General features: G+C 41.1%; 1 protein-coding gene across 9 annotated transcripts in view; it reads right to left on the bottom strand.

The window, feature by feature from the left end:
• PAPLN (papilin, proteoglycan like sulfated glycoprotein) overlaps positions 1–12,642 on the bottom strand; it is a 66,344-nt gene that overhangs the window by 49,024 nt on the left and 4,678 nt on the right. For 3 of the 9 annotated variants that reach the window (XM_026849505.1, XM_026849506.1, XM_026849507.1), the window contains exon 1: positions 5,315–5,694. The exons of 1 other annotated variant lie outside the window; for it this stretch is intronic. In XM_026849505.1, the coding sequence (XP_026705306.1) occupies positions 5,315–5,323 (9 nt within the window). In that variant the 5' untranslated portion in view covers positions 5,324–5,694. Of the gene's footprint in view, positions 1–1,975; positions 2,006–4,553; positions 4,970–5,314; positions 5,695–6,492; positions 6,692–12,642 lie in introns of those variants that run through there. 5 more of the 9 variants (XM_026849503.1, XM_026849508.1, XM_026849511.1 and 2 more) reach the window with 5 other exon arrangements.

Genomic DNA, 12,642 nt, shown 5'->3' with positions numbered 1-12,642 from the left:
CCCCCCCCCCCCCCGCCTGCCATGATGTACTACTATATTCAATGCTAGTATGGTTGGTGGGATCCACTTTAACTAGGCAATTTTTCTCTTAACGACATTTTCTTAACCCAACGGCCCTCTTCAGGGCCACAGCAGGGCTGGTCTGTTCTTCCAAGAGGTGGCCTTAGACCTATAAACAAAAATATATGGTGACTGAACACAGGCAAACAAGGGGGGAGATGAGAAGAATTGTAAAAACTTTTCATCAAATTTTGATGTAAAAATGGGCAACAAATTCAGAATTATCACATTAAAATACCATAAAATTGTCCATTTGAGCAAGAAGAGTGTTGATGCTATTATTTTAAATTCATATGGAATCACCGCAATAAAAATATTATAATAGGAGTGGGTGCATTAACAGATTAATTTATTTTCTCTCCAAATTTTAAGACCCTTCATGAGAAAATTGAAATAAATATTTGATATAGTCTAGTACTTTAAATCTTGAATTAAGTCTTGGTGGTTTGCAGCCACAAAAGGTATTTAAAGAGGGACCATGGTGAAGGAAAGGTTGAGAACTCCTGTTCTAGACTGCTTTGTCAATAGGCTTTCATCTCAGCCTTCAGCTTGATTCACAACAGGCACATAAATCTGCACCAGGCCATTGCTTAATGCAGCTGACTCAGACTGACAACGCTTTTAGAGAGGACTTCTACAGCAATGCCAAGCTCAGCAACACCTGGGGAAGCTACAGCAGCCTCCGTCATACAGCTTTAATCTGAATACCAAAATCACACAAAACTGTAGCTGAAAAAGCATTAGGTGCAAGGGCAAGCTCAGACTGTGAAACACACAGAAGGTTCTAGTAAAGCTTCATGCCATATCCTATCGGGGGTGGGGAAGAGGCAGACCTGCTTCTTCCAAAGCTGCATCTTCCAAGTACATGTGGTCACTATGCCAGCCCTTTACAGGAGCTAATACAGTATTTCATAAGGACAATTTTCTGTCTACCTACTAACATCAGCTGAGATTCAATCTTCTGCAACTAGCCTTCCACTATTAGGCTTGCAGCTAGAGATTTATTACAAGGAGTAAAGATAGGATTCTGCCTTCTATTTCGGTAGTCTCACTGTGCTTAGCTGTTAATTAAATCTGGGAGCACATCAGGATAAAGACAAGTGCACACAGGCTAATTTAGACAGTTAATATTGAAACAAGAAGCCACACACTGCCTATGGAAAATACATGACAAGGATAAAATATCCTAAACACTAACATAATTGAAGAGCAATGGCTAACAGCCTTTTACATTTAGTACTGTTCTGTCATAGCTTAAGCTTCACTTACATGAGTTATTTAGCCTGATCTGAAGTATTACTCAATGCTGAGCACTGCTGCTGTTTACAAATATGTTAGCCAGCTGAGACTAATCCCTTCCAATGCAAATGTTGGAGAATTCTTTAGGCAAACAAAGGATTTCAATGCTAGAAAATTACTTCTAATTTTATTTAATTCCATCTAAATATAAATATGGCAATCTTCTGTGCTGTGCAAGGGGTTAAAAAATAAAAATTAAAAATGAGCGTTATCTCAAAAGGAAACTTTAAAACAATGCAGATTGTTTTGTGCCTCTCTGCAAGATCTACATCTCTGTTCACGGAGAGGATGTTGGCACTACATTCAACAGTGTGCTTGTAGTATACATAGGGAACACCTGTGTTACCTTTAAATAAATTTGCTTGGGGACTAATAACATAGACAGGAAAACATGAGAGTATTTACTCTGAACCTCATGTGTGGTTTGATTGCTTCTGCCTCTACATTGTTTCTGGAACCTAAGACACTTTTTATTTTTTCTAAAATTGCTTCTGCCTCTACATTGTTTCTGGAACCTAAGACACTTTTTATTTTTTCTAAAGCCAAGCATGCCACACTTGCATGGGTACATCTCTTCCCTAAGGAATCACCCTTACTGACTGTGATGCAGACATACCTTCAGTGGTATGAAGCAGAAGTTCCCCCAGAGAAGACAGTGGGCTTACTTACATTACTCCACAAGGGAGAGGTAACTATCATGAGGAGAACTAAAAGAAATGAAAAAGAGAAAAAAAAAAAAATAAATAAACCCAGAAGTTTTGAATAACAAACTTAGGAGGCAGAACGTGTGCTAGCGGAATTAGGGCTGCAGTCTCTAAGGATACCGGCCCTACCATCTTTCATCTGTCACTAAAAATTAACTTCATAAAAAATGATCTTAGGAGGGTGCAATCGCACTGCGGTGCCAGGAGAGATCTCAAAGGAAGCACATGCTCAACTGTGTGATCACAGCAAAATGACAACAGTGAAATCTAAAAATAAATTGGTTCTTTGCTCTGAAGCTGCTTTCTCCCACAGATGCCCCAAGCAGAGCCTCCAATTACTGCTTTAAGGGCTAGGCAGAGAAATAATCCGTGGACGTTACTTGTTTCCTACACATCATGTCCGCATGTCGAGAAGGCGAGCTTGTTACCGTGTGAGAAAGCATAAACAAGGGGTTTGTACGCAGACTGTGCATCTGAGTAAGTATCCACTCAAATCCTTTTATATTGAGGCCCCTTCTCAGATGTCTAGTAACCATTATTATTCACTAGGCAAGACAAGACTGGACCACAACAAATCACATATCAGATGCAAGAGCATTAAAAAGTGAGACAGGGAAGCTGTGTGCAGCAGAGTATCATTTCCAGCAAAATAAGTTATTTTGACAAGCCCATCATACCATGGGCATAACTGCAAATGGCTGTACTGGAACAGAGCAATCATCCACCACTGTCTCAGTAGCTTATCATCAGTTTGGTATAATCCTTCCCACAGACATAAGAGCAAAACAACTATTGTAATTGCATCCTATGCATTCTAGGTGCTGTTCTTATACAAAACAGCAGCTTTTTTAGAAGAGGATGAGAGCCATGGTTGCTGTTTAAGGACGAGTCATAAGGTACGTACATGAACTAATAAAACAGTTAACATTTAAAGCCCCCCTCTGAACAAAGAGAAATCTTTCTGGCAGCCTAAGCCCTACCTGTTCTGAAGCACCCAACAGTATTTTACCTTATTTACACTGCACTCAGAAGAAGGGGCCCAAATCAACATTGGAGGTTTTTTGCCCAGTTCCCCTACTTTAACAGAACACCCATGTTAGTTTAGAAAAAAATTTGCTCTTTTAGCTGAAGTACTACCAAGAAAACCAGTGGCAACAACATAACTCCTTTCCTGTTTCCTAAATCCTTTCAGCAAGTCAGGGCACAGCCATTCACACAGACTCCAACTGAATCTTGGTGCCTAATTTGGGAGACAACTAGATTAGATGAACTCTACCAGCACTCCCTGTTACCAAGTCAGTAAGTAGCTGCATCTGAAAGAGAGCCCAGCCCAAAACCAAAGATATAATTATCTGCATCAGAAGCTACTACACATATTGAACAGCAACATTTGAGATCATCCATTCCCTAACTGCTCTATAGCATAATGATTGTTCTTTTCCCTTAAAATTAAGACAATTTAGTTTTAGACTTAATATTCTTTTTAATATATAGAGAGACAGCAGCAAACAAAAACCTACATCCTTGCTTGAAAATCACCCCAAGTCATTCATCACATATACCTTTTCTCAAATGCTACAGAGTGGACTGTTCACTAGCAAACAGATTTGGAATATGCAAAAGCTACAAAGAAACTATCCCAACCCCAGGATTTCTGTGAAGTCATCAAGCATTTACATTCATGAAGCAAAATATTTTAAAAACAAACACCTCTGAGATGTCAGGATGCTCCACAGTGTGTGAGAACCTGAGAATATGCTTGAAAAAGAAGTCTCAATTATCTCACACTGGACAGGAAAGCATGCTAAACGCATAACTTGCAGAGACAGCAAATTTGTTCAGGGTTGGGATGGGTTTTTTTTGCTTTTTATTAATAATTCCATTTACTAACATGAACAAATATTAGTTTAAGCTAGTGCCATGCCAAAGATACATGGTCCTATCTACCTCTGTTGCCTATCACAAACACCTCCCTTTTCTCCCTGTAACAGCAGAACGTTGTCCTGAAAGTCCATATGAGGTTGTCCAACACACACGTGGCTGTGTAGCACATTGGCTCATCAACACTGCACCTCAGAAAGAATGTTTTTTCACGGCTGCTCTATCCACAGACGCTCTGGCATTGCAGAGTGGTACATCTCTTAAGAAGCCAGGAGAAAAACATATAAGCTGCAAGCCAGCTTACAGAGAAGCTGGTGAAGTACAGTGCAGAAGGGATAAAACAAACTCCGAGACACATTTGACATAATCAAAGGTTCTTTATGGTTTCTACAGACAGACCTAAAGAAACATACCACGTCCCTAAGCTCCTGTAGTGACACCATCTATCCCTAATCCTAGAAACTTCATTCAAAACTAACATGACCTTCATCAAAGCTCTGAAACTCAGTTTTTAAATGAACACTCCTCTACCTCCACCTGACCACCCACAAGGAACACTGGGGCATCACACAAAGCTACCACCCTTCCACATTGCTACCGGCCCATTACCATCTCCATGCCAGGACAGGTCCCTGAAGCTGCCTTCTTGGCCTGCCTCACACATCAGAGTTCCTCAGGGAGGAGAGATCCAGTCCTGCAAGCCTCCCCTTTCACAAACAGGTCTGTTGACTCTGACAGCATCATTTGGCTGGGCCTCCCAAATGGCTCCTGTCTCTCACAGCTGAAAGCAATGCAGGACAGATTAGGAGACACTCCCTCCCCTCAGCACCTGCTAGCACATGAACAGAAGCAGTTGAGCACTCCAGGGGTGATAGTTAGGGGGTACAAGAGCACCTAGGCAGGCTTTTATTCCTACAAGCAAAAATTATGTTTCTTCAGTCAATACCCCTGCTACATTTCTCTTGCTTTCTGCATTCTTTCTGGTAGAGCTCTTATGCCTGACCCCAGAGGGCTCATCCAGCATCCTATCAAAATGGTACCTTCCTCTCTCACTCCCCTGCTCCCCCCAACCACAACGTCAGGAACAGCAGTTCTGATTATATTAAATCTCAGTGTAAACAACTGCAAGTGAAAGGGATTAATGTTCACCACATACGTAGGGCTTCTTCCCTCCCTTCTAGGCAATAAAATCTTGCAGTATTAATGACTCTGGTCTCTCCTCTCCCCTGTACTCTTTTAACTGGAAGAAAAAAGTGGTGGGAAATAAAAAATAGTTTAAAAAGCACAAATAGCACTGAAAAGACTATTAGAAAATAGATATCCAGGTAGAGAGATCAGAAGACAGCCCAGAACACAAAGTCAGCTCTTACCTTCTGCATGTACCTGTGAAAGGTGAGTGTAAAAGTTGGAGACACTTAAACCACTCTTCAGCCAAGCTGTAAAAATCAGTTTCCTATAGTTCTGGTTCAAACAGTGGCTCTTAAGCGCTCTTCTCTCCAGCTTCTGTTTGGTTACTAATCCTTACTGCACAGGAAAAGGAGAGTTGTATTTCATTTAACCCCTTCAACCTCTAAGTTTCTTCACAGTTTTTGCTTTTGCTTGGGAAAGCCAGAGCCGTAAGCGTGCACGCACACATGCATGCTTTGGAATTGTTTCTAGCTCCCGCAGTCTGCGTGTTACACACATTAGCTCTAAACCATGCCGTAAGTTATTGCAGGGGTGGAGCCCTTTGTAACTAGTTTTAGCTGTAGGCAGCATATCAAAAGAGAGTTATCCACAGATCCCTTCAGTATTCATCTTCAGTAAGTTCCTAACTCTAAAAAAAAAAATTATTTAACAACATTTACTTTAAAACTAAAGCCTGAATCACAGTTCACAGACATGCTTTTAACTAAAGAAAGTCTGAACTTAAATACAATTTACAGTCAGATCTGGCTCTAGGTAGCATTAAGCAGATCCCTAAGGTCTGAAAATACCAGCACTTTGGACACAGATCTGAATTTAACCAAAGACAATGGCAGCTCAGGTTTCTCTTTTTTTTTTCCCCTATAACAAATGCCATGCAATTCAGAAACACTTTGAAAAATCCCATGAAGGAACAATTTAGCAACAGAAAAACTGTTAAGGGAAAAGGAATCTAGTTGGATGCATTACAAGGAAAAACTTGTGCTGTTAATCATGTGGATCACTAGAGAAATCATTGCATAACAACCTACATGTTGCTGTTATTATCTTGAAAACAGATAATTTCCCTCCTCCCCTATTGATTTTGTTCTCTGCTTAGTATAAAACAAATAAATATTGAAACAGAGACACCACTGGTCTATAAAAATAGATTCTGGTCCAACTGTTATAGCAGCTACCAGCATTTCAACCCTAATTAATATTATGACTGAGGTATCCAACATTATGAGAACAGCTTTGAAGTCGTAAGTCTGCGTTGGTCTTTTTGTTTGCCTTCCAGTTTCAGAGTCCTTTTTCATCAGTAGTTCATCTGAAAACGTGAGAAACAGAACCTTGCTTTAAAAAGGGACGATGAAGCTTCTACCTTCAGGTAATTCCACGTGCTGGATCTTCCAAGGAAGACATCAAGATGTGCAATGAAATCTCCAGAACTGGTATCGCAACTCTCTTCTTGGCCACACTGCTGTTTTAGATGATAGAAAGAGACAATATCCTTGGAAACTGTTGACAAGCCCAGACACACACAGCTCCAAACGGAAAAGAAAGTTTCTTGCAGCCACATAAATGCACCAGGCAACACTGAAGCAATTTTACACTAGGGATACAGCTCTTTTCATCCTTGCTGGTCAGTCCCTGTCCGGCAACCAGCCACAAAAGGTTCACAGCGCTCAAATTCTACTGTTACACATCCCACAGGGGACAGAGTTCAAATAAAAGTCACATCTTTTCCACATGCAAAAGCAATCCTGTACTTTCCTGTCCAAGCTGACTCTGTCACAGTAAACAAGCATAAACCCTAACAGGAAAACCACACAAAATGGCCACACCTCCACCAAGAAGCAGGGGAACCCCAACGGTTGAAAGATACAACACGCCCCAGAAGAACGCCTAGTGGTGGTCCCGACACATGTCTACCTATGTTCCCCTTGCCAGGAGAGACAATCAGACATTGCTCATGCCTGAGCAAGAATATAGAAATTATTGTCTTGGCCCTTTAGATTCAAATTTTCCTTTAAGAAAATAAATTTAGGCCTCGGGCCAAGCTGTGAGCCCTCCTTTTCCATCAGAAAGATGTTACATCCATATTCTTCAATATCCACCCATATTCTCTATCAGTCATTGGCTACTGCCATCCTGCCAGCTGTCACAGTCATATCCTAAGCTTCGTGATATTTGATGAAACCAAAACTGGAACCCTTGGCCTTATATGAATAAACCACGCTTTCACAGAATCGCAGAATCGTCCAGGTTGGAAAAGACCTTGAAGATCATCCAGTCCAACCATTAAGCAAACACTGACGGTTCCCAACTACACCAGACCCCTCAGCGCTGTGTTGACTCAACACTTTCAGATCAGTTTAAAGCTTTTAGCCTGTATCATTGACAAGAAAAGGCTCAAAACCTAATTCCAAAGGTTCAAAAGCTAGTAGGGAAAAAACCCACAACTCCAGATAAATTTATAAATGCCTAATTCTTAAAATTTCTTCTCACAGCAGTAGGACTCTCAATGAATGCTTTTTGGAAATACCAAGCTTCATAATGTTCTTGTGGTTCTTGTGTTCTTGTTGATAGTTAAAAGTACAAGGAAGTTCAGAGATGAGGAAAATGTGACTGCTCATGTTGGAATCTAGCCAGGATACATCCAAAAAACAGCTGTGCCTACTGCATTAAAGCAGATACTGCATAAACACATCTGGATTCATTTTTAACCCCATAAAGACTTAATAGATAACCTCCTGAGATGATGAAATAAAGCAAGAAGTGACCAGACTTTTACCACAACTAAGCAACATGAAACATCGACGAAACTCCTTTATTAACAAAAGGAAAGAAAAATCTGCTCATATTTCCTGGTTCCAGTGGAGACATGACAAAATTGGGAGCTATTAGTGTGGGGTTTAAACTTGAGTACAGCCCTTACCAGGAAGACAACAATGCAAATATGAAGTGAACCTTTGCCCTGTAGTTCCACAGAAAGTTTTGCATGTGTACCTTTTTGTCTGGGAGAAAGGACACGATCCCTGTGATGAAATTGTTTTCAACACCTGTCATTTAGTGAAAGTAAGATTATCCACTGCCTCAAGACCATTCTCTTTTGTTCATAAGATACTCACAGTTTACTACGGAGTGAATACAGTCAGGACCACAGATACCTGCCTCTTGCCACTAGCTCTATCCAGTGGCTACCTGGAGGCAACATCATCTGGGTGTCACAGATGTGATCACCATGAAGAGAGTTGAGGTGAATGCCTAGCAAATGGATACTGCTGAAGAAGACAACCCTTCTAATCCCATCAGTGAAGTGCTTTTAGGAAGAAGCAACCCCTACAGGAGCTGTGATATGGGGATTTCAACAGTAACATGGCCAGAGATCAGTAGTAAGACTTCTGATTTCTTTTTTTTTTTTTTTTTTTTTTTCCCATACTCCAGAAGTACCTTTCATGGAAACAAATCATCAGGATTCCTTACTGTCAGAGGCCGTTTTCAAAGACTATCTAAAGATTTGCATACTTTACCAGACACAGCTCCAGCCTAACTAGTTATGGCTGTCTAAAACACAGACAGTGTGGTGGTTTGACCTTGGCTTGTTGACAGATGCCCACCAAGCTTTCTATCATGCCTCATCCTCAACAGGACAGGGGAAGAAAATATGATAGAAAAGCTCATCAATGATGATAAAGACAGGGAGATCACTCATCAGTTACTGTCATGTGCAAAACAGACTTGGCTTCACAGAAATTAATTAGTGAGAAATAAGAACAAAACTAAAACCAACTTCTCCCCACCCCTCCTTCTTCCCCGGGGGGACCTTCATTTTTAACTCTACTACCTCCTCTCCCCTCCCCCAAGTAGCTTCCAAAAAATTCAGACAAGACTCATAAAGCCTCCAGAAGAGAAGCTGGCTTGAGCATTCACCCAAGGAAGCGAAGGATCTGGGTTCAGTCTGTTTAGGAGATCTGAACATCCCGGGAGACTGTGACCAGGAAACCATCATATAGAGACACATTACGAATTGGTGTTCCTTAGTCATTCAGCGAAAGAGCAAGGATCTGTGATATTATGGTTGGGTCACATGCTTAAAAATGGGATATTTGCCTTGCTTTGCTTTCAGATTAATATCCAGTTTCTTAGACAAGTGCAGTAGCCTAATCAAGGGAAACGGACAGCCATTCACGTACTTTAGCCTACGACGTGGGGCGTTTTATTCAGGGGATATGCTCAAATTACTCTGAGCATGGGATAACACTGAACAGTAATCTGACATGCCAGGTAATTGTGCTGATGACTGGGTGATGAGGTAAAGAAATAAGGGTCTTTGGGATGTCAAACCAAGTCCATTGCTACTGGGGACACTACAGCATATCAATCCTTCCATAAGCGGTCTGGAGAACAGGAAGCTTCAGCTCACTCTGAAAAGAATGCATCTTTTGACATACTGAATATTTTTCTTATTATTGTTTAAAGAAAAGGCAGAAAAGTAAAATTTGTTTCAATCTGAACTGAGCTTTTTTCCAAACTTGAATAGCATACCAATAACTCCATTCTTCCCACACTCCCACTCACTACTGCAGGGTAGGCATGTTGTTTAGCCCTCTGAATCACAGCCTCTCAGTATATAGAATGAACCCTTGCCAATCCTTCAGGAAAATCAGCTCAATTTCATGTCCAGGAGACATTGCGAAGTCGTTAGAGGAAAGGGGAAAGCATACTACCCACCAGTGAGCTCTGCTGTACAACTTAACTGTATCAAAGCCTGTCTGTATCAAAGCCTTGCACTGGTCTATATCTGCTCCAGAGACCTGGCCACCCGTGAACTCTTTCAAGTGCCGAGGACTGTTGCAGAGGAATTGACCCTGTACAACTTTTGTACAGATCCTGCTACTAGCAGAGACAATTTTATTGTGTTTGCCAGCGGGCAGCCACTGAAATCAGAAACGAGTAGGATATAATATATGGAGAATAGACTCCAGTATTGATAGAGTTACCTGTACCTAACTCAAGTTGCCCTAAGCCGGGGATTTGAGGACTGCAGAACTACCACTACAGAGAACTAGACACAGAGACCTAGACCAGACTTCTGAAACAATCACCTTCTACACTGTATTCACATTTCCACATGGTTTTTAGTCTAGAGGATCAAACTCCATCTGCTGACTTTCACAAGTTCTCCTGGAGACACTGTATTTCTAAAATCTAGAGATCTTTCCAAAGGCAGATTTTCATGAGCAGCGATAGGTCAGAGTATCACATAGGGCTCTTTCATGCACCTCTTTCATACAGGGTCCTTAGAGCTGTGCTTTCATGAAGTTTTGGGGACTTTTAGTCCACTTTTGGGAGGTTTGCCTCATGTTTTCCTGACTACACAGAAGCAGCCCACTGTCTTAATAAGTGAGTACACCTCAACAAATTTGTGGTCCTCTTCACTGACACTCCTTACAAATCCCAAGACAACCCTAGCTTTTACTTTTGATTCACCAATATGGTTTCTTGTCCACTGCGAGCTACTAGCCCAGGGTTTCCAACCATCAGCTCATAGGATCATGTGCATCATCACACTCCCTCCCCATCACCCAAGCACATTCTGACTGTATGTCAGAGAAAGAGAGGTATCAGCTTCATTCCTATCCAGTCTCCCTTCTTGCACGCTTCCAAATAATGCTGTGAAAAACAATGCAATCAGTGAAATGCAGAAGTGAAAACCAATGCAATCATCAGTATTTTGCTATAATCTGCTCCAGGAACAGACCTATTCACAGGCACTTGGTCTGACTGGGTCCTCTTCTCTTAGTCCCTTGACAACTGAGCCAATTCCTGTGTTGTGCTCTTCAAGAGAACCTTCAAATAAACTGGCTTTTTTGTATTCAAAGAATTAGATACCTCTGCCTCTCTTCATCCCTTTCCAAGATGAGGGAAATGGTAAGCTGTCACTTCAGATATGTTTTCATTCTCAAGCAAATCAGGCAAGACTTTTATTCAGGCCAACTTTCTGAACAAGCTGATGATGCTACACAAGTTTCATCTCTTTATCCTTAGGCCATTTAACGAAGAAAAGCAGCGCGCACTGATAACGCTGGTGTTCAAAAAGCAAAAACAACTTCAGAGTGCTGTGACTAATTCCATGTAAACTTTGTTGTGAAAGGCACTCCAATACACTGCACCTCAGGATCCACGTGAAGGCACTAATCCGCTGCTAAAACTATACTTGGATACACAAAGATTTGCATACAAAATCCAGAGGACCTATATGTAATGGAACATACACCAATTTTAAACCAGCCCAACTGTTCCCGAGTTTAACCTGTGTAAGCAAAACCAGGACACAACTGAGTCTACTGGAAGGGAAGGGGTGTTATGTTAATATTTTCTAGCATTGGATAATGCATACAGCTTTCTGAATGCCCTACCCCAATCCTTGGGATATTTTCATGAAATCATTCTCACAGCTTTCCTTAAAATTAGAAACTTTGAATCCTGCTAATTATTAAGAAACTGATCATAAGGACACTGCAATCCAATTTTCTTTTTCTGTATCATGGATTTAAATATTGCGTAGGGCGAACTTGGCAGCCACACGGAGAATCTCATTTAGAGAGATTAACCTGGGAACACAGAGAGATCTGGAGGGTCTCCATTAGTCCAGGATTTAAACAGGAATAATTACATTCAGCAAGCATACACACACACACACACACACACACACACCTCACTCAAAAAATAACATATACATGCATTAAACGAGGCAATGCCTTATCCAGAACAGACGCTCCCTCAGCTGTTTGTTTTCCTTTTATTGTTGGTTTTACATTTTAATGATATATATAAAAAGTAGAAGAAGACACAGGTGGTAAGCAGATTTGATCTAGAGAATTAATTTCAACAGAAAATATTTTTAGTTCTTGTACAAACAAATATAGTGATTAATGTTGATCTCTTGCGCTCCCCAAGCTGTCACTGGTGAGCAAGGAGCAAAGGGTCAAGGCTGGTCATTTGTATTCGTATTACATTTGAAAACATAAAGGACAGTCTCTGCTCTCCCAAATGTTTTCCAGATATTCCAATCTGCTCCACTCAAAATAGCAAAAAATAAAAGTCTAGATCACACAAATTTAACAAAACATGTTGTCATGGCTCCCACTTACAGCGATTCGCAGAGAAAGCTGTTCCCTATGGATGTCCCAGTGCTTTGTTTGACAGGCAAACAGCAGCCCTCGGCCCAGAGCTTCCATTTCCAAAGGCTTTGGATCCGACCTAGACTGATGGGGGTGTGAGGATGTGCTGGGTGGATCTTAGGTTCAAACTCTTACAAACACACTTAGGATTAATGCTGCTTTGAACTGTCTTACCCAAACAGATTGAGATGCTGCAAAAATGAGAGAGTCAAAGATGTAGTCTCATTGTAGGGAAGAGAAGTTATTGTACAACCACTGTTTTCTCCATCCTCTTTCAGCTCTGAGACGGACATATCACTTCCACCCACCCGCAAAACTACAAACTCACCATACATCTCTGAGGT

This window comes from Athene cunicularia, assembly GCF_003259725.1.
Source record: "Athene cunicularia isolate RWA chromosome 5 unlocalized genomic scaffold, athCun1 chr5_part1, whole genome shotgun sequence".
Lineage (NCBI taxonomy): Eukaryota > Metazoa > Chordata > Aves > Strigiformes > Strigidae > Athene > Athene cunicularia.
The sequence above is the reverse complement of the archived record's forward strand: the minus strand, read 5'-3'. Positions and strand labels throughout refer to the sequence as shown.